A 27,413-nucleotide genomic window follows, 5' to 3' on the forward strand; every position below is an offset into this window, starting at 1 on the left:
GTCCCTGTAAATGAAGCTAAAGTTGCTGTGCCAATGTCAGAGACTTGCACATGTGCAGAGAAGTATGCCTACAGCTGTAGAAGCAATCTTGCATCCTCAAGGCACCATGTGCCCACGTGTATGAATAAGAAGTAGCTGTAGGACTGGACTGCAGTGTTGAGTTTCCTATGTGTCTTCCTTTTCCCATCTTCATTTTTTTCAAGAGATGAGGAAGTAAATGTGGTAGAGGTGTGCACTGCAGTCATTGGAGCAATACCTTTTAAATTAATTCTCTAGTCTGCTATTTTACCTTTGATTACTTTGGAACATGTATGCTTATTTCTATAATAATGTAAAAATATATTTTTCAGATATCAAAATTATCTGAAGATTACTTAGCATTGCAGCAAAAACTGAATGAAATGATATTGTCCCATCAGCTGAGACCCGTGATGATATCCAAAGATAAGCAAGCTAATGGCCGGCTTTCTTCTCATGTTTGTCAGTCAGGTAATGTTTAACCTTACTGTTGGCAGAATTTTCATTTGTAAACAGGACTGACAAGAAACTACTCCTGGTCAGGTCAGGGAACGAGTAGATGAGATAATTCCAGCTGCTCATATTACTCTGGCTGTATATTTTTGTACTAAGCCCTATATCAGTATATGTCTGGAATGCAGTTTCCAGAGAAATACCCAAATCTGGTTGGGATTTATGTATTTACCATTTTTCTTGGTATTCTGTTTCACTGCTGCTTAGATTGCTGAATGAACCTTTGTGAGACCTAGACACACAATCTCTAGTAATACTTTTATTTGGTAAAAATTCAATATTGGCTCTTGTTAACTCAGGTGTCACTCAACCGTGTGTGGTATTGGTAGGATATGGGACTATGCTTTCAAAACAAAACAGTTTTTTAAGTAATATGTCAAACAATTTACTAAAGTTTATGACATATACACTGAGTGAATTTTTAGTTATCCACAGATTCATCTGAGGTTATTAAAAACCTGTAACTCCTACCCAAGTTGGTGGATATGTCCTTAAGATTTCATGTAAAGTTTTATTAATACTCAGCATCCATTTAACTCACGCACTTAAAAGGGCATGATCTCTAGAAATACACTCCAGAGATATTTATATTCCAGTTAACATGGGCAGTGAAGGTTGCCAAAATGCAAATATGCTTGGAGCAGCTTGGGTGGCAGTGGGGAAGAGTACTGGGAGAATAAAGAGGACATGGGATTCTGAGCATGCAGATCATTAAGACCTGTGCTACACCAAAAGGACCCCGAAGAACTGACTGGGCTGCTCAGACCCCTTCTGTTGGAATAGATGTAACAAGGAATTTTCTCAGCTCATGTCCTGGGCTGCAGATGTGGAGGAAGATGAGGGCAGATGTGGCAGATAACTGGCTGTGTCTCCATTTGTGTGGCAGGGCTTGTGTGAGCTCACTGCACTGCCTCTGGGGAAGAGCTGGGAAAACATCTAGGACTGTCTCTCACTGCCCAGAGCTAGTTGTGCTATTTTCATTATAACATTGTGGATTCAGTTGTCATGTGTGATGAAATTTCTTTCTGTTCCCATGACTTCATTGAGAAGATCTTAAAAGTACTTCAATCCTGCTTTGGAGGCCTCTCAAATGGGCAGGCTGCTTAAATGAGGGCTTGGTGTTTACACCTCTAAGTGTAAACTGCCTGCTGGTAGGTAATCTGTGTAGTTCTGACTGTTTCCAAGACCAGAGTCTGCAAGAGAAAAGAAATGCCATGACCTTTCATTAAAGACAGAGAGAGGTTTGTGATTGTCATTAATGGTCTCGTGTTGAGCTCTCCACTAAATACTGATTTTTTGACAAGGTAAACATGAGCAATTAAAAATAAATGCTTTGGAAAATATCTCTTGGTTCTAACACATTTTTCAACAGAAGCTAGAGAAAAGAGGTAGATAAAGGGGAAAAGAGAATATACAAATCCCTGTTTTATTAGTTAAAGATCTCATCACTTGTACGAGTGAACCAGGGGAAAATGTACCAGTGTGTTCCTGCCATGTGCAAAATGCAGTGAAGTCTACCCTTCACACTACTATTAATTTAAGTATCTTTACAGGAGACAAAAGCTTGCCAGGGTTTTTCACCTGTGCATCCAACCCTGCCTAAAGGGATGACCAGTCAGCCACTTCACTTCCCTTTATCTCTGAAAATGTCATGCTGCTGTAAAACCCTGTGGTGTCACAGTGCAGAAGTTTTGCAGTGGTAAAATGTGTTAACCTGTCCACTGAAAAACCTTTCTTGGTGTGGAATGTGAACATTCTTTTTCTACACTTTAACATAATCCACATGACAGGAAAACTGTTTCTTTTCCAGCTATGACCAATGCACAAGATAGTGAAGACAGTATACTGCAGTAATTCTAGTTTGCCTTTAAGAAATTTGGAAACTGGCTTTATCACAAAGCTTCATTGTCTTAAGTAGATGTTTATTATAGCAAACATGATCTAACTAGATGTAGAGAATATTTAAGTAACAATATGCCTGTGTTCAGTTCACTTAAGCTGTACTGTCTAAAACACAGGAGTTACCAACACTCTGGGTATCGTATTTTCTTTCTCTATGCAATACAGAAAAATATCTATAACCCCCAAAAGATTTGAGGTAAGGTCCTGCAGATGGTCATGCTAAAGTGAAGCAAGTAGATGAGGTGATCCACTGCCTTATTAGCAGGGAAGAACCTTCCTGTCTACCTGCCTACATTATGTGTTACAGTAGGATTTATAAACACTCATTTACAGAAGATATGCTTTTACTGCAGCTTTCCCTCTGTGGCTGCTTTTCCTGTCCTATTCTTTTGAAGGCAGGGATTATTGAGCTTTAGGTGTTCTTCAAATCATGTGGTATTTACCTATTTGTAATTATGTCGGTCATTTACATTTATTTACACTTTTTCATCAGCTTCACTAGTTTTATATGTTGTTTTACAAATATAGCACGTGAATTGTATTTTATAACTAGATAAGAGAGCTTGGCTGCCTTTTTCTGTGGGTAGGTGGCCATTATACAATAACACAACTTACCACATCCTCTGATAAAGTATTTTATTACCTTTGCTACTCACAGAAGGGGAGAACTGAGGGACATCTGATGGCATACTGTGACAAATGCTCACATTTTTAAAATGGTTTGCTTGTTTGTTTGGTTTCAATAAAAATTCAAAGCTTGCAGTTCAAAGAACATCTGAGCAAAAGGTTAATTTAATCTTAAATCCACAAGGTTAAGTAAGTTGTTCTTAAATTAATTTCTTTGTATTTATAAAATGCATAAAGCAAGCTGTGTGAGGTTCCTGGATTAAACAAAATTCTCTGTGGCTTGAATGTCTGAGTAGGTTATATTTGTTTCTTACATGCTTTCAGCCAAATGTAATAGCTGCACCCCAGAACTGCACCCTTGGAGTGCTGGTGAGCCTTGGGTTGCTGTGGTGTCAGAACAGATGCACAAATGACTGCTGTCAAGTTTTTTGAGATCAAAGCCTGAGTGAGGGGAATTTGATCCTTATGGGAGGAATTTTTTTTCTTTTTTTCCCAGATGAATCATAGTGCTCATCCCTCTACTTATTAAATGACAGTTCAAGTACAAAATCTCAGGAAGAGAATTTTCTATATTTAGAATGAAATTTACTTGGTCGGAGGAACCCTGATGCAGCTGAGGACATTTTCAACTAAACGAGGCAATAAGACAAGCAGGGTTTTCATCCAGGATTCCTCCTGCTGTCAAGGCACTATTTACGGGAATTTAATGGGCAGGCTTTGCAAGGAGAAGGGAGCTTGTGTAGCCCTGGGTGAGCAGAGCAGCATTCACCAGCCAGACTTTCTTCTTTGCAAGTGAGTAGTCAGCCAGGGAGCACTGAGGCATGGGACTGGAGGAAAAACAGGGTAGGCAATCACTGCTGGCTGGTGGTTCTTGGCTACAGGAGTGGCCCTTTGGGCACCACACAGCCAGGATGTAGAAGGTCTGTGTTGGGAGTTGCTCAGATCCATGGCAGAGCATAAGATCTGGGAGGTCATGAATACACCATTTTCCTTAAATATCCTCTTAAGGATCAGTAATCCCAGATCACCAGACTCAGAGAAGGTGAGAGGCGCTGGAGCAAGTCCAGAGAAGGGCAACAAAGCTGGTGAAGGGTCTGGAGCAAAAGTCCAATGAGGAGCAGCTGAGGGACCTGGGGGTGTTCAGTCTGGAGAAAAGGAGGCTCAGGGGTGACCTTATCACTCTCTACAACTGCCTGACAGGAGGGTGCAGCCAGCTGGGGGTTGGCCTCTTCTCCCAGGAACCAGTGACAGGATGAGAGGACATGGCCTCAAGCTGTACCAGGGGAGGTTCAGGCTGGACATCAGTTAAGCATTGGAATGGATTTCTCAAGGAAGTGGTGGAGTCACCATCCTTGGAGATGTTTAAGAAACAGCTGGACATGGCACTTCATGCCATGGTCCATCTGGAAAGATGGTCCAGTCTGGACTTGATATTAGAGGTCTTTTCCAATGTTTATTATTCTGTGATTCTGAATTAGTGTCAGCCAGAGACTGAAACTGCTTCCCTCAATGGGGATGTGGGACTTGGGTGTGAGAGATCAAACACTGTCAGCCTCTGCTGTACACAGTCTGAAAGTTCTCAGTCTCTTGCAGTTTTTACTAATATATGTGTGCCAGAGTAATCCCTCTGGGTTTTTTCCAGATTGCTAAGAATTTGCAGCCATCAGCCATAATTTCCAAATCTGGCTATGTTAAACATCCAATGAATTAAAAATACCTGAAAGTAACTAATCAGAATGTAAAAGAGCAGTGCTTTTCTTGGTGCAAATTCCAAACGTAGTTACATCCTCATGTTGTGTACAATTAGAACAGTAAAAAGGTATGCACATAAATGTTGTAAGCAGCAATACCTGTTAGCTTCTCATTATCAAGTCCTGGAATTCCGGTTGCTGTATTTCCATTTTTACTGATTGCTTTCAACTCCCTCTAAAAAATCTATAAAATTACTTCTTTTCATCTTTTTTTTCTTCCTGCTTAATTCTGAGCCTGGCTTTATACTTCTGTCTCCATAAGATGTGTAACACCTCTAAATCAAGCATGTAACATTTCACCTAAGTGACCTGAAGATGGCTTTGTCTGTTTCTCCAGGTGGCTTAATAAATAGAGACCTTTGGTCCTTTAGATATTTATCACAGTTGTAACCACACTATTTCTCCAGTCTTCAGTATAAAATCTGTTGTAAGTCATAGTTAATTTACATTAGCCTCCACGGATGTTGATTCCTCCAGATTGCTGTCTTCCAAGCTTATCATTGTGTGTCAGAATGTACAGACAGTTCAACCTAAAGGGCTGTTGATACTGACTCATCTTTATTCAAACAGTTCTTGCTCATCCTTGAACGTTTCAAGCACATGCAGCTCTCCTCAGTTCCTGTATTTTGTGGTGGTGTTCAGGATACACCAGGATACATATTGAATACACATTTCAGCCTATTTGGAGCTTTCAGTGAGGGCCGAGTATGAAAGTATTAATTTGTTGTAGAATTGAGTGTGTCTGCAACTCAAGTAGGAACCTTTCTGGTAGTGCTAAACGAGCTAGCTGAGATACTGATATGAATAAAGAATTTTTCTGGCAGCCACACTGTTTATATGTATTTCCTGGCCCATAACTTTGTATTTCATTTATTCTATGGACAAGAACTTTTACTATCATCACTGGTTTAACTATTTTTATTTTTTTTTTTTCCCTTTATTAACCAAGTACTGACTTAGATACACTTGGGAAGTCTGAGGAGGAAAATCCCCCCATTTCAACCTGTTATTTAATCTGTCTTCCTCCTGGTAAACCCTTTAGGGAATGTCTGTGTTGCATCAAAGTTTCCAGTTTCTCCTACACATTGCTTCTAAGGCATGTGTCCCAGCACTGACAGCACCTCTTCAGGTGGATACAACAGCAAGGTGTGGGCTGGCAGCAGAGATGGAAATCTCAGCACAGTCCTTAGGACTGCTAATGACTAACTAGGATGTTACCTTAAGCAAGTCTCCATGTGTCTTTGTGCATATTATTTACCCTTCTAGTAGGACAGGGGTGGTGGTGCCAACCTGGCACTTCCAAAGTGCTCAACAGCTGCTGTGTGAATGGTTTTTGTACCAGTGTTGTAAAATGTCAATGACTATTAGAGAGGAAACATCAGTTTTCCTTGCACATAGAAAGCACATGGACAGATCTTGCTACAGATACTTGAAGTCTTAAGGAAAAATAAGCTAGAAGAGACTTTACTGTGGAGAGACTGGTCTTCAATAAAAACCTTTTCTTTATAATGGAAAACAGAGGCAACATAATTGCCCTGTTAATAAGTGAATTATTTCACTCCTCCTTTCTGCTTCCTTGCCTGCATAGAAAGGCATAGGCCATCTGGAAAACAAACACATCAAACTCACCATTTATCAGATTTGTGTATTTAATTTGCACCTCCAACCTTCAATTTTACTAAGTTATTTTTGTATTTATCAGAAACTAATAAAAAAGCAAATTTTACTTTGTATTATCCAATACAAGTAACTACTGCATTTGCTGAATTTTGGTAGCAGTGAATATGCAAATCTAAGTGCAAAAGGAAATCACAGCTTCACTTTCTCATGAAACAAAGAAAGCAAAACCTTACTGTGTAATTTGGAGGCAAAACTCAGAAATGCATTTTCAGCCCTATATTCAGTTTCTAAAAAGAATGATGGAGGTCCAAGCTTATAAGGCTGTCTGCCCCAACATGGTATTTGTTTCCCCTCAATTCTTTTGCACAGCTTATACATATGTACAACACAAGAGCTGAGATGAAAAGCAATTTTTTTACTGAAACCTTTATCATTGTCAAAATGGTATTTTTTGAATATATGAAGCAGTCTTCTTTGCTGAACACACACACAAGAAGTATACAAGTAATTCCAGTTGGAATAATTGTAATCTGGAGCACAATAATGCTTTATCTGTTTGACATTGATGAATTAAATAATGTAACAGCTTATGCAGTGATGAATTCTTAGGGGACAATAAAAAATCTTCAGGCGTAATGAGAGCCTTTTCATTGGGATTTTCCTAGGGCCCCCCCAAACTAGCTTCATTTCTTTTTTCAGATTTTTGTGCAGTCAGGATCTCAGATGAAATTTTTGAAAATGTCCTACAGACAGGGCATAGGTGTTTCTGTTCAACAGCACTGAATTTTAAGGGTTTTTTTTTAAGGTAGTGTTTCCACTTTGGACTCCTGTTGTGTTTAAAAATAGAATAGGGAAGATATGCCTCTCTCTCAAACAAATGGAAAGTCAGATAACTCCAGGTGGCCCATTTGAAATGCAGCAAGGTAGCAACAGCCCACATTAAGAGCCAAGTCAAGCCTGCTGTACCTATTGAAATCAAGTAATGTCACTTATATTTAACACAGGTTACTGAAATTAATTTATTGCATCTAAAATTCATTGTTTACATGAATTATCTGTAACCTCACTTAGAAAAATACCATTGTTCTCTTGGGTGCAAAATGTTAAAAAGATACTTGTTCATTCATTACAGAAGAAGCAGCAGTCTGCATTTCAGATAAGAAACTAAAACAGTAAATGTAATCATTATCCAACTACAATTTAAATTAACATTATTCATTCTGGCTCCTCTGTATACCCATGACCTTTACAAGCCTTTATTTATCACACATAACAAAAAACTTAAACAGCTAATTTTGCAGGAGTCAACCCTGATGTATTACTGATCGTTTCTCATTTTAAATTATTGTGCTACCTTCTTAATTAAAAAGATGTCTGCTGTACATGGGAAAGTTTTTATTTTTATCATGTAAAAGGGTTTCTGATGGTCATAGGGGAGCAAAATGGTGTTAAAGTCACTTCATGTGGAAGTGGATTATATCAGCAAAACACACTTCAGTAATTCACTGGGATCTAGATCCCCATTCCAACCTCACACTATATTCATTTATGAATAAGGAGATGTTTTTTCTCATGCACTGTCCTTAGTATATTACCTGTGGTGGGACAGGGGCAATATCAAACTTCACTGGATAATGCAAGATAACCTTAAACACTCAGTTCACTGTGCTGTGCCTTCATTCACCACCCCATATGTGTCTCTATGACCCACCTCTGCCACTCGTGTTCTGCTGCTGTGCAACTCCCTTCTCCTTCATCGTGAAGGAATTGCTGTCACCGTTAACTTTTCCTGTGGCTGAAGCTGAAGGTAAGGAGACCAGGCTCATCAGGCTGTAAATTTGTGGTCTCTTTTACCTCCAGGGCCAGTTCTGTGGTCTTTAGGAACCCTGCACTCTGTGTTGTCTCTGTGCCAAACATCCTATGAACCCAAGCAGCCCTGTATCCTAGCACTGTGAGAATGGCATATAGATTTTCAACAAGCAATACCCAAGATATTTTTCTAGTTCTTTATGTGCCAGCCAATGTAATCTGCAAGTCAGTATACTCTGAACTGGGAGACTGCCAGGGGACAGTAGTTCCATTTTGTGTTAAAATCTTGATTTCATTTCTATTAGAGTGAAGGCATTTTTCACATGTTTGCAGAAAGTTTTTGTAGAAATAGAGACCAGAATTTGAGTTCACTAACATATACTACATTGGATGTGATGGACACCCATGCTGTGTTTATGCTGTGTTGCCCAGTGGCACATAATCTGGCTTGAAATGAAAAGCCTCAGCAGGACACCTGGGGGAAAATTTTCACTGTGATAATGTAAAGGACAACCTCTGAAACAGAGGCATAATGCTAGTTCCCTCATTCAGCACCTTAAAGATAGACTTGAGTCTGAAAAGAGCATCACGCCTGCCACACAGGTCCCCATTACGAGGCAGTGGCCTCACAGTAGCCATTACCCTTCAGAGCCCTTTTCTGAATGTGGAGCATCAGCCCTTTTCAGTAGGTGAGACCTGTGCCAGAGAGACCTCCAGGCTGTTCCAGCCTGGCATTCATTATGTGGCATTTGTCCCTGTGGGCAGTCAGGACTCAAGTGGATAAACCCATTCTCTGCTGAAGAAAATGTCCAAACCAGTTGCTTACTTGAATTACTGCAAGCAGTAAAAGTGGCTATGTGGATTTTTTTCTCTCTTTGGTGAAATTCTCTCCTTTTTTTTTTCCAAAAGCCTCCAGCTCTGTGAAGAAATAAGTATTGCAATCTTCTGCTTTTTTACAGTTGTGGGCAAAGTAGAAGACTCTCGCCCAATGCAGAGACCCCCCAGAAGGCCACGGAAGCCCAAGACATTAAATAATCCAGAAGACTCCACCTACTACACTCTAATACATGTGAGTTTAAGAAGCTTTTTGGGGCTAAAACTGTCAGAGAATTCACACCTCAACTATCTTTCTAATCACCCAATTCCCATTATTGTTTTCTAATGCAGCATAAAACCTTTGTCCTGCTGAAAGCAGACAGGCCACAAACTTCACATTTCAAACGAGACTTGAAACGGAAGTACAGTGCTACTCAGACTGGGGAACTATGTCAGACCAGTATTTACTTTTTTTACCTAAACATACATGCTTTCATTATGTGCATAAATAGCATTTTCACTTTCAATACCCAAATCAAGTGCCCTGTCTCCATAGTTTCTTTGTAAGTCACAGGAGAGAACCAGGAGAGGCACAGGTTTGTTTGGAGCTATTTTGAGCATCTAAATTAGTGCTTGATCTTGCAGAGAGAGCAAATACTAAAATAAGTTGTATTAGTATGCACACTGTAACTTCCTTTATAAATGTGTCAGATTGTGATTATGAAGGCATTGGCAAATACCAACAGCTCAGGAGACTAATGGATTTGAGTGGCTCTATATATAGCCTTTGGTCCAAGTTCAGATACAGAGTGCTGCTTTCCCCCCTTGACTTCAGTGCCCTTAAATATAGGAAAAAAGGCAAGAAAGTAAGCAGAAAGAGTGAAAATGTAAAAGCAGCTCAGAAAGCACTTCCAACAAAAAAAGCAATTAAACTGATTTGCTCGAGGTGCCTGTATCTTAGTGACCTATTTTAACAGCCGGTGAGAACCCAGCTAATAAACTAACCGTAGCAATTGCTTCTCCTTTCAACAGAAGGTGTCACCAGGGCCTGTAGGGATGGTTGTGTCTGGCATACCAAAAAAAAAAAAAAAAAATACAGCCATGTTTTATTCTGGGGCTTTGAACTAACACAGCTTTGGAATGGTGATATTCTGAAAATAAATTACATTCTTAAAAATAAATTTGCATGTACAAATAAAATTTGTTTTGTGAAAGCAAGCTTGGTGAGATAAAGGACTGAAATGAAAGGCATGACACAGAATCTGTATTCAGAAATTTCTGAGAAGGGCAGTTCTGAAGTAAATGCCTATCTAGGAAACTAAGACTATAGGGTCATGAAAACAGTGTTTTCTGAGAGCTAAATTTTTTACATGGCCAGCTCCATACCAGAAAACTGATGCCATGGCATCAATACAAACAAAAACTGCAGTAGTGCCAGGAGATTTTTAATCAATTTTTTAGCAGCAGCTTTTCAAGGTATTAATCAATATTACCTTCAATGAATTGTATTTGCAAGAAGTTGTGAAAAACAGAAACCTGTCTTCCTGACATGAAGTTCACTGGTCAGGGAAAGGTTCAATGTAAATATCTATCCACCAAAGCTTAGAAAGGAGACCTACTAGCTGTTAAATTCTTAGACCCTGGGTAAGTCATTAAGCTTTAACTTTAGGTAGTAACCAGCTTTAGAGGGCAGTCAGCTTTCCCAGCTATTACGGATTTTCTGCCTTATTAAAAATCTTTGACCTTTAGGCATTCACAGATTATTCTCAAGCCCAGATCAGATGAAAGTGAAGAAACACAGTATGAGTGCATTTAAAAAAAAAATCTCTCTTTTGCAAAATCAGATATTTTTCTCACATCATGCTATAGACATTAATTAGACACTTTACATTCTCACATATCTCCTTGCATATCAGATGACCTGAAGGGGTATACAGGTAAAGATGAAGCCTGACAATAGCCCATTGTTCATATAAGGCACAAGAATTTTATTTTGGGGTATATTTCTTTAAATCAGCCTATCATTTTGGAATTACAAGTCATGTCCATTTGCCTGCATACTGAAGTCCACCAGGATTTCTGATTCTCAGTGACTTTACAGTCCCTAGTTCTAATACATTTTCACACATTTGCAAGAAACACAATTAAGACCACAATCTGCACTAAAAAACCCTGCCTTTAAAGTATGATGCATTGGGTGTTGCAACATAGCATTGTTTTGGCTGTAGGGATAGAATTCTATTAGAGATAAGAAATTATTCACATTCCCTGTGAATCTCCTCTCCTCTGCATTTTTAGAAATCTTGTATCCTAAAGGTTCTTTTGTCACCTGTTACACTGTTTTTAAATGAGACCTTTGTCCATTTTATTCTACTAAACCTCTGTGAAGACTACATTGGCATTAATGATAATAGGATTATGCCTCTTCCCACTGCATTGCTTCTATTCATGGAAATTCTCATGGCATCACAGCAAATTTGCCTCAGTGAGATAGTGTTGTCAACTTTATTAAAACAGCCATAGATATTTGGAAGTTTTAAACCTCCTTTTTCTTTTCTGATCATCATTACTTTGGCTTTTTTTAACAGTATGGCAACAAATTTGGGAGCAAAAATGCTAATCTCATTCTCAGTCTCAAAGGCTCTTAAAAGACGTTTTCCTGGGACATTTGCTCATTTTCTATAATTTCTTTTACTGAAAAATATACCACACTCTCCTATCTAACACTGATGAATTGTGTGTTTGCATAAGCTTTCCTTTTAGTATTTTTAATTACTTTTTATTTTCTTAGAAATCAATACAAGATGAAAAACGGAAACCAAGAAAAGAAAGGTAATTTTTTCATTATCTCACTATTGTCACTCCAGTATTCCAGAATAGTTTTTAGCTGTGCTTCAACCAGGAGAATAAAGCATTGAAGAAAGAATGGTAATTTGGTGGTTCACAGGGGGACATGTATACAAAGTTAAAATGCAATTTTCATTGACTAAAATCCATTATAGAATTCAGCCATTCAGTTTTCCTAAAACATGGTCCTTTACCATGGTAACACAGGCATTATAATAAGATAAGGTTCACATCAAAGATAGTTCTGACACAGAAAATAATTGAAGGTGCTTAAAATTCTAGTCAAAGCAAATGGGCAACCAGTTCTTTTTTGTCAGCAAAAATACAAAGACTGTCAAAATTTACTCCTAAAAATATATGAGTGTCTGGAAATAGACAATAAAAAATTAAAACAATAACTATGAATAACAGCTAAAGAAGAGTAGCCCTTGAAATTTGAACCAGATGTGTTTTCTTCCCAATGTAACTAACCTATTTTGATGGATCTTTGCAGAAAAGAAGGAAGCAATAGGTATATTCTGTCCTTCTGTATATCTTAGATCGTTATGTGTGCTGCAGTTCTGGTTCACAGTTCCTGACATACATCATAGCTTTGTTTTATTTGTGTTTCTATACTGAGGCTTTCCTGCTGCCCCCTCAGTGGCACTGCTGTGGCACCATGTGTGCGACGGCAGCCTGCTCATAGCTGCCAGATGAATGGGCTCTCTGCACTATCCTTGGCTGAAGTTGCAGAATACAAACTCCGTGGTTAAAATATGTATCTTAGAGGATGTTGCATGACATTACATCTGTGTAAAATGTGCTCACAGCATTGAGCTTCATTCAACTGCAATTTAAATTGCACTTGATTATACCGCAGCTTAAAGGATTGACCTTATGTCCATGTCCCCCATGTTTGGTCTCTTTCAGCTTTTATTCTCATGTTATTTGGATCCTAAAAAAAATTCACACCTAACGAGTCCAGTCTAGGAGGAAAAAAAATAACTAAAACACAAAAATCTAGTGTTAACAGCAAAATCTAGGTTTTTTTTCTCATTGGCCTCAGTTAGGTTTCACTCATCATAAATTTAGTTAACCTCTTCCCTGACTGCATCTTCTTTCATGTGCTGACTCTGTATTAGTGGAACATAGCAAGTGAAATCAATTAATTCTGGTTTCTAACAATGATTGAATTCTGAACTTGTCTATTCAGTTTCTTTTTCAGGATATTATTTCTTTCCTTTGCCATACTAAAATGGATGTTGGGATTGATTTTTTTCTGTATGTATAATACCTTGGATAGCATTCACGTAACAAAATAAGAGATATCTGCATTATTGACACCTATATCTGAACTAGTTGCTTTGGACTCTCTTCTTGTACTTTGAAGAAAAAAAAATAGTCATCTTTAGGAAAATGATTCATCTCTTGCTCAAAGAGATATCTGAAATAGACCAGATTAATTATACCATAAAAATGCCTCTCCACTGAGTCTAATGGCAAGCCCAAACAATTTCAGTAATCTGTGTCTCCTTTATGAATATATAAAAGTATTTAGCATTTCAAAATTCTCAGTATCTACACTGTACAGCAGTCATACTTCAGAGACTGATTTTTTGTGCCTATATATATTTCTGCTTAGATCTTCAACACATAAACAGAACTAATAATGGTATTTGGCTGCCTTGGGTTTGCATGTCGAAAAAAATATTGAAAAGTTAAACTGTTAACTTAGTGTTCTTATTTATTTACAGTCTGAGCAAAGTGCTAGATATAGATATCTACTACCAAGAAATTTCATCTAGTGACTCCACCTCCAAGGACAGCAGTACTACCACAAGAAGGAAGAGATACCCAATTGAGCGCAGGACTTCCATTTTACGAGCTACTGAGCGGTAATTCATACAAAATAGTATTAGGAGAAAATAAATATTATCCTCATTGATACATTCAAAATATTAATAAAATGTAAAGAAATGCACTTTTAAATTGCACATAAATCTACTATTTTAGACATAAAATTTTGCCAAATTATCCTGCAAAACATATAGCTAAAATTTCCCGTCTCAAAATGGGAATATCTGAGCTAATCCCCATGCAAGAGGGACAAATGCCAGTGTGATTGGTGTTCAGCTACCTGCCAGTTTTTGGTTTCCCAAGGGCCAGATGGACAGACATTCTGCATCTCTGATCTAAAATAAAATTAAACTGAAGCAGAACCTAAAAACTGTATTTCTGATTAGCTAGGTTTTAAACAAGGTGGACATGCACTAGACTTTCTGCAGGTAAAACTCCAGCTTGACTGCCTCCTTCTCCTGCTGACCTGTGGCAGCACAGGTGTCTGTAGCCTGCAAGCACCTCACCAAGGTGGACAGCCAGGAGAAAAACCCCAAAGGGAGGGTTCACTCGACCTCCTCTCTTCCCACACAGACTTTATAAAGGGTGACCACTGCCAGGATAAGGAAATTCATATTCTCACTCTTGCCAATGCACTCAACACACTGAACATGCAAACACACATCTATATATCTTAATATAATTGTATCTTCTTGCATGTTCCTAAATGTAAGAAAAGCTTGGAATACTGTCTAGGTCAAAGTCTTAAGGGAAACTCTAAGCCTGGGAGGAGTGCTGAATTTGCAAATGTATCTGTATAACAGAGGAGATGTTTGTAGAACATTTACAATGTAGAATGTTTTGTGCACCTTACCTATTTCATGTCTGGCCTTTTTTTCATGCAGGATCTAAATTAGTTTCAGGAAACTGGAGATGTGTGATTAAAAGTAATAATAGTAGTAATAATATATGGAGTCACCATATAGTTTACAACCATTAGAAAATGTTGCATTTCTAAGGTGACTAATTTCACCAAATCTGTCACCCTGAGGTCTGGTTTAGGTGAGTCAAAAGTATGCTACTGAGCTTACTAAAAGGAATTTCTTACCCTTCACAGTTTGCTGTTCTGATTGCAGCCTAAGTAGCCATAGTGAAACAAAGTATGTCTAAGTTTACAGTGTCCTCAGAGGGCAGATGAATGCAATTAATAAGTATTTCTGCACTTCAGTATCTCTTGAATAGGGTCACCAGGTGTCATGGGGTAGCTGATTATATATAAATATAACGATTGCACAACCATTTCAATCTATGGAAGTGAAGCACTGAGCACTTTTTTTTTTAGCGGTTTACCTTTGACATTGGTATAGGACAAGTGGTGGGGGCACCTTAAGTGTAGAACATTAGAAATTTTTGTAATTTCAGAGTATTTTACTTTTATAATTTTACAAATTATTTCAGAGTAATTTACTTTTTAACTAACTGTCTTTTATGTTTAATCTTGCTCCATAATAACAGCTGATGCCAGGTCACAATTCCAGCCTGTCAGAGGTGGCATCCAAATGCATCTTGCCATCTGAAAATAAAATAAAATGAGATGGATGCTTACAGTGAAGACCACTGGCAGGTTAAATAGAAAGCAAACAAATTTATGCCAGCTGAAAATCTGATGCAGTAACTATCAGGCAAATGGTACTGCAACACATCCTCATGCTCTCAATGTTTTTATGTCCTTTCGTTATGTCCCCTTCATAGAAGAACATGTTGTTCTTCTGTGTTCATCTGCTTCTAGCATATAATGTGTTTGTTCCGAGGTGCCTGTTTTGTGCAGCACAGGAAGAGGCCTAGCAAAGTCAGCTGATTTTTTTTCTTTCTTCTTTTGTTTTCCCCCACAAGGGTGGAGGTTAAGCAGTCGATTAGAAGTGTTTGCCAAGGTAAATGTTTTTACTTTAATTTCTGAAACACTTCTGTGCATAATCCCTAGGTCGAGGGTTGCAGAAAGACCCCTGGAAGAGAGCAAAGCCGAAGATAATCCCTATGACTACAGACGACTGCTGCGGAAGACCTCACAGCGCCGGCGCCTTATCCAGCAGTTCTAGCTGCTGCTGCTGTTCCTGCTGCCATTTGGCTTTTATTAGCATAATTTTTTTTATCATTTTATACCATGTGTTTCCTTTTTTTTTTTTTTAATCTTCAATGTTTTATGTGTGTTTTCATGTGAATATGAATTACTGTGGTTTACAGCCCAACACCATTGCAAAGGGACACTGTCAGTCACATATAGTATTCTTCTCTAATATAAAAGCCATTGCTACATTCTAAAATTATTAAACAGCTTAAATCTAGTTTACTTTCCTCAGTGCATATTTTTTTCCATCAGTCTCATTCAATCAAATTAATAGTTTACTTTATAGTTCCGTAATTAAGCTTTCAAATTTCCATCTGCACCTTCAGAAAACCTTAGTTATTATTTCTAATTAATTGTTTTACAGGAAAAAAAATTACAAGAGCATCATGGGGGAATTTCTGCTTATTTTAGTTTACATTGCCTAAATTTTGGGATGACCTTCTTTGTGGCAAGTGTCCCTCTAACGAAAATTAATGTATACAATTAACTGGATAGCATACTATGGCAGTTTATTTCATTACTGACTTTACTGTAAAGGTAGTAGCCAGTTTTAAAGGTCAATATTGTGTATATATTCTTTATGTTGGAGATGTCCATTTATTGGAAGTATATCCAGCCCTCTTCTCTGCCTCTGAGCTTTGTGACTAAGTGATGAACTTTTAAATCACGTTTGCTTTGTTCTCATTTGCATTAGATTTTTAGGAACTTTAATATCTGAGGTACCAAGAAAGGAATATAAATACACTCTCTGGTTGATTGCTGCTGAAATGTAATGATCATTCTTAATCAGTTCCACTAGAAATTAAATGAAAATAAAAGCAATAGCCGCAGTGGTCAAATTTCCCCAATTCCTTATTCAGAAGACCTTATTTCACAGAAATCACACAGATAATTGCAGCGCTTTTTTTTCAGGATTCATAATTGCATGTTCCCAGCTGCAAAGCAAGAGAAGGCAAATTTCATGATGCCAGCATAAAGGCCTGATCCTACTCCCTTCCTCAGCTCTCCTAAATGTGACAATTGGCGGCAGCAGTCAGCCACAGGGCTGGGTTTTGTCCGTTCACCGCGCACATTCGGCCTTTTCCCCAGAGACAGATAACCACCGCTTCCTGATCTGTAACTGGATACAAGGCTGTGCACCCGATTAAATTGTACTGCAATGTAAAATTTGCTATAAATTGTCGAAATTTTGAAATGTTGTAAAGTTGCTTTGTTATGTATTAATTAAAATGGTAAAGTAAATAAAAACGTACAAAGCAGTAATACGGTTGGTTGTGTCTGAATTACACCCAGCACCGACAAAACACTGTGGGCTGGGGCATGAGTGAGCAAGGCAGGGAAGGGCTCACAGCAGCCTCTGGCCGTGGAAAGCTGGAGTTATTGTCTACGTGCAAGCCAGTGTGATGCGGCAACTGGAACAGACTGTAATTTCACACGAAGGGAACCTGGAGTGGTTTTCTTCTGCTTTCCCACCACAGCAGTGTTCTCAAGCATTTCTGTGAGGTCTCATGGCGGCACACTCCTCATAACCATGTGGGTGTCTGCAGAAAGCAGAGATGCCCCGGGCTGAGCACAGGGCCTGGCTGCGAGCAGCGTGGGGCCCTGCGTGACCAGCGCTCCCGACAGAGCCACGTCCTGACATGACGTGGTCCCGCCTGCCTTCCTCCAAGGCCAGGGCTTGAAATCCCTCCTGTGCCAGAGGAGAGGCAACCGCGGCAGGGAGAGGCTCCCGCGGAGTCCCGGCTGGGTGGAAAAGGGAGCTTTCAGAGACGTCGTGAAGAACATGGGGAGAGTTGTTCTCGTGCTCTTCCCGTCTGGCCGCCGGGCTGGAGTGAGGATGGCGGTTCCAGCAGGGCCCCAACTCGGAACGTTGCGGGAGGCCCTCGGGAGCGCCCCGGGGCTCCAGGGACGCGCGGGGGCAGCCCCGGCGTCGCGCAAGGCTCCTCCCGCTCGTCCGTACGAGCCGGGACGCCCCTGGCCGCCCGGGAGCATGAGGGACAGCGGGAGCCCAGCCCCCAGTGCAGTTCGGGCCCTTCCATCAGTGCCTTCCCCGCGGCGGCCCGGCGCGACGGCGCGCCCGCCGGTGGCTGTGGGCCGGGCCGAGGGGACGCGGGGGCCGGGGGCTGCCTCTTCCCCACCGCGGGACTGCCGGCGGCACGGGCTGTCCCGGCCTCGGCGCCGCCGCCCAGGAGTGCCCTGCTAGCACGTCCGGAGATGCCACGGTGCAAAACTGGGAGGTGTGGTGGGGGGATTTCCCTTCGTATCTTAAAAGGACTAAGGACGCTTCCCCGTAGTGCCAACCTTCCCCTCGAGGTACCAGGCTGGACCACCGCGGCCGCCCGCGCCAAGACTTGGGAAACTACCATTCCACTCCGCTCAGCGCTCTCCGGGCCGAACGGACCGTCGGGAGGGTGAAGACGGCACAGGCACCGTCGCTCGTCTTCACCCTCCCCCAAGGCAGCTGTAGCCCCAGCTCAAGCAGCGCCTATAGCTCGGGTCTGCCCCGAGTGCTATCGCCCTCCCACCGCTACCCCTCGCTCCTCCGCTGCAGGGTGCGGACACCCCTTAGAACAGCGGACGCCGTCGCCGCCGGCCGCCTCAGCGGGCACCTCTTCCCGCGGAGCCGCCCGCCCGCCCCGTCCCTGGCAGCAGCGCCTGCGGGGCGCGGCCGAGGCAGCTCGGCGGAGCTCGGCGGAGCGCGCCCCGGGGGCGCCCACGGGAGCGCTCCCACCCACGCGTGCCCGGGGCGCTCCCGCCCCTTCGCCTGCCGCCGCCTGGCGCAGCCGCGCGCACTTACACACCGCACACTCACACTCACGCACACTCGCTCAGGCCGCCTGGGCTGCAGATCGCCGCTCCTCGCCCGCCCCGCCGGTTCGCCTCCGCCATGGCAAGCCCCGGCTCCGGCTTCTGGCCCTTCGGAGCCGAGGAGGGCTCCGCAGCCGCCGAGGCTCCCGGCACAGGTAGGGGGAAGCCGAACGGGCGAGCGGGACCTGCCCGACGGAGCCGCCGTGACAGCGCTGCCCGGTAGCCGGAGCCCCCTTTGTGACAGCTCGACCGGCGGGACGAAGCGGTGCGGGCGGCGGGGACCGACGGCGAGCCCGGACCAGCGCCGGGGGCCTCTGCGGGGCAGGGGGTTCCTGGGGAGCGGGGCCGGGGGTCGGGCGAGGCGCTCCCAGCCCACGGCCGTCCCCACGGACCCTCCGCTCGATTTTCTCTTACAGCCAGAGCGTGGTGTCAGGTTGCCCAGAAGTTCACGGGAGGGATCGGGAACAAACTCTGCGGTAAGGGCAGGGACACCCCGGTAGCCCGCGGCGGGGGCGCGGCTGCGCGCCCGCCGAGCGCCGCGGGACCTGCCCCGGGCCGGGAGGGGGGGAGACGAGGGTCGATGCCCCGGTAATGAGGCCGTGTGTTCCTGTCGCTGTCAAGCCCTGCTCTACGGCGATGCCGAGAAGCCCGTGGAAACCGGCGCCAGGGCAGCAGCCCCGGGGGTAGCGGAGCCAAGGCCGACCTGCACCTGCGACAAAAAACCCTGCGGTTGCCAAAAAGCGGACGTGAATTACGCCTTTCTGCACTCAACAGGTAACGGCGCACCCGGGGCGCGCTGCTTCTCTAAAACTAACAAGAAAAAACCAGCGGTTCGGTCGGGAAATTGCCTCCGCCCGCATTGCGCGGAGGCGGGGGGGTCCGGCGGTGCCTGGCGGTGCGCAGCGGAGCTCTGCGCCCTCAGCCCTGGCCCCCGTCGGGCATCTCTCAAATCTCCGAAAAATCACTCAAACAACAAAAAATCCCGCGTACAGGAGCCCGCAGCATTTTCTTTCTAAGGAGCACTGACAGCATCGACCTTCTCATTGAAGATCTGCGATGTAATTAAGGTTGGAGGGAAGGAGGGAGATAGAGCGCTCTCCTACTCATTTTTTTTAATTCGAGATATTTTTCCACTTCTTCCATTTCTTTCCATCTTTTCTGACCTTGGAGGTACCGTCTCCGACAGTGAGTATATCCCAGCTCCCCGCCGACATGCACTAGCCAGGAGCTCTCCCGTTTGCCCGGCAGCCCGGGATCCAAAATTAGGGGCTTCCACTACAGTCTGGCTTTGGCTTCGACTGAGCCATCGCTCTTAAACAAAAGCTTTGTGTACACCGAGAGCCCGTGCAGCATTGCCTCAGAAAAAGGCATTAAATTATCAACAAGTCGCTTGCATAAGAGAGTCACCACGAAGGTATTTTATTGCAAGGCAAATGACAGTTTTCAGGTGGTGTGTCGGCATTTAGGGTGCTGCTCGTAGCATTTGTTGCTCAATCTTTATTTCCTACGAGATTCGTTTTTCCTTTTTTCTTGTTTCCCTGCTCTCACTGTCCTAAAAATTGGTCTGAAATATACTGTGGACAGAATTGGCCAATTTAGATGGGATATTAAATCTTGTTATCTCTCAGAACATTCTTTGAAATAGAGCCTTGCCAATTTGCTTATTAAATGAAAACAAAACCTATTTTTACTTGCTATAGTGTAAAGATTTTGTAAACATAAAGGGGAGAAGGCTTTGTTCAAAATCTATGCATGTGGTCACAAAACGAAGTTAACTTTTAAATTTCTCCATTCCCAGATCTTCTGCCGACATGCAATGGAGAAATAACTACTATGTCTTTCTTACAAGACGTTGTGGACATTTTACTTCAGTATGTGGTGAAAAGTTTTGATAGATCAACAAAAGTTATTGATTTCCATTACCCAAATGAGCTGCTCCAGGAATATAACTGGGAGCTGGCAGACCAGCCACAGACCTTGGAAGAAATTTTATTGAACTGCAGAACAACTCTGAAGTATGCAATTAAAACAGGTAATAGCAATGCTCATTTTCTACCTTGTATGGTCTCATCCATTGATTAAAGGTGTCATTTCAATTTAGCTTGAAACGTTAAAGGTTGAAGCAGCAACTGTATTTTGTCAGCTCCAAGCAATTTCTAGCAGAGACAGAAATCGTTTTCCAAAATTATAAAACATTCCAGCAGCTCCTTCTCTGTAGTTGTCAGTGCAGCCTCGCACACCCTTTCCTATTTAAAATTAATGCGTCTGTGCATCGGAGTTGCCGAGTGTGCCACTGAGCAGACTTGGCACCGCCTTCACCACTTTCTGCCCTTCCTTTTCATCCATTTCGCGTGTGATGGCCCGGCGATGGCCTCTTGCTCCCTGCAGAGCGGGGTGCGGTGGGAGCGGAGCAGAGGGGAGTCTCTGCATGGGGGCGGCAGGGACCAGCCCATTTAACAGCCGAAATCGCAGGACACGGCCTGTAAATTCGAGCTCTGAGCGGCCATTTGCCGTGTCTGTCACTTCGCCTGCAGGACTAAAACGTAAACAGAATTCAGCAGGACCTTACACAGAAATATCGAGAATTTTGTTTCAACTTTAGGCGGAAGCAATAAAACCAAAGTCCGATTTGTTTTAACAGCCATTTGTTGTTTTTCACTGGGAAAAGCAAGGATGGGTTGACTCCTGCCTACCTGGGATACCCCGTTAGTCGTGCCTCCCTCCCTGCGGGCTTCGTGAAGGCAGCATGGGGCTCTCCCAGGCTGGGGAAGCGGCCGGCTCCGCACCGGGACCGCCTGAAATAAACTGCGGCGGAGCAGGCAGAAAGCGGAGCCGCAATTACGGCTGTCATTGGAAAATAATGGGGAGTCCGGGGAGCTCTTAGTGGGAATTTGAATTACTGAGAAATTGCTTAAAAATAATTGTGAAGCAATTATTGAAGGAGACAAAAGGCTCTTTGTGACTAGAGATTGAGTGGAAAACAATAAAATCTCAGGTTTTGAGAAGAGAACAGAACAGACCGATCCCGGTAAAGATTGTGAGGGATCTTCCTCGTTTAGGGGTGGAAATGACCATCCGCATGTTTTGATGCATGGGTCGGGTGCTGTCAAGATGTTTGTAAAATATTGGATTAAATAGTTATGTAGATGATACCCAGACGAACAAAGTCGATCAGTCGTGATGTGTCTGGATAGGGCATAGGAAATGTGTTTGCACAGAATGATGTAGAATGCAGGATCTGTGATTCTGGGAAATCAAAAAAGAGGGTTTCTTAGCTGTTTTTCATTAATAGTTTTTTTGTTATAGCTTATTTTCATAAAGCAGACCTATTTAATTTTTTGCACCCAAAAAAGATCCTTTAAAACACTGTTACCGTTTCTCTTCCTCTCTATAAATATCAGAGGCTTTCACGTCTTGGCAATTAATAGTTTGTTTTAATGAAAACAATGTTTTTGAAGTGTGAAAACGGGTGCTGGGGGGGTTTTGTGAAATGTGGTGGCATGGTGGGGTTCAGCCCAGGGGGTGCAGAGCCGCTTGGCTGCTGCTGCTCCTCAGCGCCTTGGGAAGGGCTTCACGAAATGCATGGGGTTTACACCTGGAGCCCGTCGGCTTGTGCTTCGGAGTAAAACACCGGAATTGCTTCCGAGGAAGGACAGTATGGTGAGGTTGCTGGCGGCAGCGTCTGCCTCCGCTCCTGCCGCAGAAGCCCCTCCGACACGGCCCCTCCTGGGCGGCGTTTGGCTGCAGGGGCCCGGGAGGCTGATTGAAAAATAAATTGTATTGCATAGATTAGCCTCACAGCTGGATAGCCAGGTCCAGGGATTCGAGGAGGCAGATGGCTGATTTTCCGGCCGAGGGGCAGGTGTGGGTTGCTCCCAGGTGTTGCCTGCATGCCACGGCTCGATGGGGCGCCCGGGGAAGCCGCGCTTCCTGCCCCCTTAGCAGCAGAGAGGGAATTCCTGCTGAGAGGATGTCAAAGGCAGTGACTGCGAATGCAGGGAAAGATGGGTCTGAAACTCAGTTACTGTGTGCTGTACAATTGAAAATGGACAGGGGAGTTGAAATACGAGCGTTTAAAAACGGCCTGGAAACGCCAGGAAGGGTGCGAGGAGCCGGTTGTGGCCCAGCCTTGCTCGCTGGCAGGCCCTGGGGCCGGCCATGCAGGCAGGGAGGCTGAGAGCAGCTCGGTGCCACCAGCCCTGCCTCTATCCGTGCCGCCTGGCCGAGCCCAGCCCTCTTGTCCCCTTCCTCCGGGGGCTGTGTAGGCCGGGTGTTGAGGCTGGGCATGCCCGTGCCTCAGAGCGGTGCAGGTGGGAGTGTGTTTGGGAGGCTGTGTGGGGCAGAGGCACGCCCTCAGCAGGGAAAGCCAGGCCTCGGGTGTCCCTGTGCCGTGGCCCTGGTTCTCGGCTGTCATTTCCTGATTTACTCTGGGATATCTGTGAATACACTGTGTGTTGCTAAACAAACCATCAAGACATAATCTCCTATTTTCACCTCTCAACCACCTCTTCATCCTGTCACAGTCTCTTTTCCAGTACCTCTTTGTTCAGGATCAGCTTCAACAAAGGATGTGTATTGCAGGTGGAGGCACCCGGGTAGAGATTTTTGAGCACCTCTCACAAACTCTCCTTACTTGGCCAGTGGAGCCTGTATTCTGAGCAAAGCCTCAGTTTTCCACGGCCATCTAGCCGAGGGAAGAGAGCTTGCTCAAGTATTGAGGTGTCACACGGACAGACAAACCCCTGCAGCTGGGGCAGGGGTCAGGTTGGGGGGCAGTACATTCCCTGCCCCTCCGTGTTACGGCCGCGCTGCAGAAAGGAAGGGCCCGGAGTGGAGGGGGCTGTGTCACAGGTGTGGGTGCTGGGGGCTCTCCCAACAGCAGCAGCTGCTGCTCTCTGTCCTGACATCTCTCGCTGCAGCGCTGCTCCCTCCACCTCTCTTGCTCCAGGGTACAGCTGCCCGACCCCCGCTTGCACCCGGGCCTGTTCCTACGGCGGCTCCCAAAGCAGGTGGTGTGCTGGGAGGTTTGCTGGAAGAAACAAGCAGTGACAACAGGGCTGTCGCCGGGGGTTGAGTGCGGCGCTGACAGAGAACCGCTGAGACACAGCAGCTGCAGATACAAATTCTGGTATTCCCCAGCTTTGCAGTGTGGATTTCCAAAACAGGAATTTTTGTAACCTTCTTTGAGTCTTCTGTAGACGTGATTCACTGAAAGCTTTTAGCTTTAATTTTCTGTTGCTTTCAGGTGAAGTTTGTCATCCAGCTGTGATGTAGAACCTAAGCTATAAATATGGAAATCTCCTTCAAAATCCCTCCGTCAGGGGAGGTGCAGTGTTCTGCAGGCAGAGGCCCTGGAGCAGGATGGCTGAGGCTGTGGTGGTGGTGATGGGGTGCGTGTGTCCTAGGTCCACCAACCCCACTCAAGAGTGTGAAGAGCAGGGAGAAAAATCCAGTTCATTCTGCTGGGTCTGAGCATCGTTCCTCGGTGCTCAGGGGCTTTCGGTGTCTGTCTTTGGCAGCACAGACCAGGGAAGGGTGGCAATTCCTGTCAGTGAGAGGGGGAAGCTCCATGCAAAATGCTATCAGGCTGGATGGCAGTTGCACAGAGCTGGTCTCAGGTTAAAGGCACAGGCAAGTGGAATTTGCATGTTTTTCCCCTGCCCCATATCCTCAGCTCTGGTCTGCCTTCTCAGCCTGATTACTCTGCCTTTGTGTGCTGCAGGGTGGGAGCTGGGGAGCAATTCCCCATGCTGCTCTGCCAGCCATGTGTCCATGCCTGATAAGAGGCCACAGGAGACTGAAGATAAGTTTTCTCTCAGTGCTGGGTTTGCATTTCCTCAATCATCTTGCTCTATCTTTTGTTTTCTCTGATGGCAATAACAGTACATCGTCTGAGGGTCAGGACAGGTGTTTTCCAAGCACTGGCTGCCTTCCTTTGAGTTGGATGGCATTTAAGTAATTGTGGACCATCCATAATTTGTACCAGTAATTATGCCACTTATCAGGGGTTTGTGGGAAGAAACTAGAAAAAATGGAATTTTAATGCTTCCCGTGTTTAATGGCTCTAGGCACATTTTTAAGGAAAATCTCTAGGAGGATTTTAGAAAAAAAAAAACAGCAGTCAATTAGATTAACCAAGTAAAGAGACTTACAGTTCACTGAATGTAGTCCTGTGCATCATTTTGCTGGGGCAGCAGTGCTGGTTTTTGTGGCGTTTGATTAAAATCACAATTGCAAGTAGCCAGGCTATTTGTAATTGCACTCTGACAGTGAAGAAATTACAAGGACCACCACCTTCCCTGCCATCTTCGTACAATCATCATCTATTGAGTCATGTGCAAAGCAGTCACCAAAATACTCCATTTTCTCATTTCGCCCTGTCTATTACAATCATTAGCCATTCATCACTGATGTTATATGTCCTGGCAAGCTTTTCAGATGGTGTCTCATGTGTGCCTTTCAAACCTAGTCAGGCAAAACCATATCCAGTGACAACATGTGACACACTAACGGGAGCAAACAGCTATTTTTGTGAGGCAGCAATGTGCTAATTTTCAAGGCATATTGAAAGGATAATAGGGAATGTTGGAATTCATTATTCTGCCTTGAGTATAATTACTCTGATTTTACTGACTTTGGAATGAGAACGAAGAGAAATTATCCTGCCTTTTTCAAGAAATGTGTTTACTGCCGTTTGCTTTGTTTCATACCTTGAAAGAGCTTCCTTCTCTATAGAAATATGGAGGTAAATACACTGTTCAGCACTGAATAGTTTCATTCAGAGTCATCAGCCTTTTGATAACATTTTCCATCTTATGCAGGGCACCCTAGATATTTTAATCAACTTTCAACTGGATTGGACATGGTTGGATTGGCGGCAGACTGGCTAACATCAGCAGCAAATACTAATATGTAAGTAGAAGATTTTTTATTTAATATAGAGATATTTAATATAATTTCACAGTTATTCTCTAGAATACTAGTTGCTGTATCTGAGTGAAAGAATAATTTTATGTTAAAATTGCTAGGCAAAAAATTACCTGCTTTTATGGTTACAACAGTTATTTATAGAAACGTCATCTTGTAGACTGTCATTTATAAAATTTCATCATTGTGATATGCTGTTGGTTGTGCTACCTCCCAAAAGCCTACAAAAAATATATACAGATTAGCATTTTGCCTGCATAAATACATAGAATGCAAGGGGTGCTGAATGAGCAGTTGCATTCATGTAGAGGGGTTATGTGCAATCCATACCCAGAGTAGGCAAAGCTATTGCTTTCTTTAAGAAAGAAATGCAGAATTTAAAGTATGGGGTTTTTTCACTTTGAGATCAGGAAGCATTTCTGTGTACTTGCTTAGCTTCACGCACTGTCTGGCCATTATGAATAGGACTGCTGACATGTGCCTCTAGACATGTACACAGGTTTGTGCAAGGCAAAGGGGCTGTGCCCAGCATCTCTTGGATAAAGGGCAAAGCCTTGAACCTGGAAGAGGTGGACAAGATTATATTCACTGAAGTGGGTGGAAATGGATTCTCAAGCACTCCCTGCATTCCTCCTTCTAGACATTTGATGTCAAATCAGAAGGAAGATTGTGAAAAGTATTGTGAAACAGAACTCTACCTAGTATAACATACAGTATGTTGTGGCTATAATGTAATGTAATATTGGAAAAAGATGTGTTAGTGTTGTAGATGAAAGCATTAAATATGGACATTACTACATTTCAGGTTCACCTATGAAATTGCTCCAGTGTTTGTACTTTTGGAATATGTCACACTAAGGAAAATGAGAGAGATGGTTGGCTGGCCAGGGGGCTGTGGCGATGGGATATTTTCACCTGGTACATGACATTTCAAGCTTTCTCTATTTTTCAGACTGTGGTATATGACATCCCCTGTAGCTGAAGAGTAAATATAATTAAATATGCATGTTAGAGAGGACACTTGCTAGTAAACACCAGTGGCCTCTTTGAGATAAAGTATTGCATGTTTATGAATTTCAGGGATGTGATTATGAGGGTCTGTTGGAGCAAATTGCACTGCATGATTAGCAGCTGTAATGGCACATGGAAGCATAATGAGAAGAGACATTTGCCTTGCAGTTTTGCTTTGCCCCCACTTCTTATGGATTCCATGAAATAGAAAGACTGTTAATAACGGAGGGAAGAAACACAACAAAGCTCTCCATCACCGCAGGGGAAATAGGAGGAAACAGGGAAAGACGTAGCATCCCTTCCAGCAATTTTAGTAGAGTCAGTAAGACCCTGCCAGCATTAGAGTATGATGTTAGCTTTCCATGTGAAGCTGACCTGTTTTTCTCAGTGGGGTACTTGGGGGGCTAGTTAATCTGAGTGCTTAAAGGCTTAGAAACCTGGTTCCTTCAGGGCAAGTCAGTAAGGCAAAAAAGTTAGTGTAGGGAAATAATTGACAAACATTGTTAAGACTTTTTTTTTTTTTTTTAATCATTCCACTTAGTCTTTTGATTTATACTCTTTGTCACCTCTTCTCTGACTCTCTGATTTCATTGCTGAAAAATTTTGGCCTATCTTACAAAATTGAGAAATACTGAAAGAATTTGGTATAATATCTTGGCTTGTCAAAAGAGAACAGACTGTTAGCTATTGCAGAAGGAGCCTTTCTGGAGGGGACGTTGGTTGACCTAATGGAGAGAGAAAGAGTGCACTCTTGAGTAGAGGAAAGGCCTCACTGATAACAGCCTAGGACATTCAGCTCTCTGAGCCCATGAAGGTCAGGCAAG

The 27,413-nt window shown here is 43.2% G+C and overlaps 2 protein-coding genes across 6 annotated transcripts in view; both read left to right on the forward strand.

The window, feature by feature from the left end:
- MYO3A (myosin IIIA) overlaps positions 1-17,106 on the forward strand; it is a 116,068-nt gene extending 98,962 nt beyond the window's left edge. For all 3 annotated transcript variants that reach the window (XM_086861413.1, XM_086861406.1, XM_086861399.1), the window contains 5 exons: positions 351-489; positions 9,200-9,309; positions 11,848-11,888; positions 13,637-13,777; positions 15,700-17,106. In XM_086861413.1, coding sequence (XP_086717539.1) covers positions 351-489; positions 9,200-9,309; positions 11,848-11,888; positions 13,637-13,777; positions 15,700-15,814 — 546 coding nt within the window. In that variant the 3' untranslated portion in view covers positions 15,815-17,106. The remainder of the gene's footprint in view (positions 1-350; positions 490-9,199; positions 9,310-11,847; positions 11,889-13,636; positions 13,778-15,699) is intronic.
- A 1,413-nt stretch (positions 17,107-18,519) lies between these two features.
- GAD2 (glutamate decarboxylase 2) overlaps positions 18,520-27,413 on the forward strand; it is a 41,371-nt gene continuing 32,477 nt past the window's right edge. Inside the window, exons 1-6 of one of the 3 annotated variants that reach the window (XM_086861424.1) lie at positions 18,520-18,806; positions 19,068-19,127; positions 19,273-19,425; positions 20,450-20,683; positions 25,473-25,563; positions 26,384-26,496. In XM_086861424.1, the coding sequence (XP_086717550.1) occupies positions 18,731-18,806; positions 19,068-19,127; positions 19,273-19,425; positions 20,450-20,683; positions 25,473-25,563; positions 26,384-26,496 (727 nt within the window). In that variant the 5' untranslated portion in view covers positions 18,520-18,730. Of the gene's footprint in view, positions 18,807-19,067; positions 19,128-19,272; positions 19,426-19,759; positions 19,837-20,449; positions 20,684-22,548; positions 23,780-25,472; positions 25,564-26,383; positions 26,497-27,413 lie in introns of those variants that run through there. The other 2 variants (XM_023920145.2, XM_086861437.1) reach the window with 2 other exon arrangements.

The sequence above is a fragment of the Cyanistes caeruleus genome, chromosome 1 (assembly GCF_971803275.1).
Source record: "Cyanistes caeruleus chromosome 1, bCyaCae1.hap1.1, whole genome shotgun sequence".
Classification (NCBI taxonomy): domain Eukaryota; kingdom Metazoa; phylum Chordata; class Aves; order Passeriformes; family Paridae; genus Cyanistes; species Cyanistes caeruleus.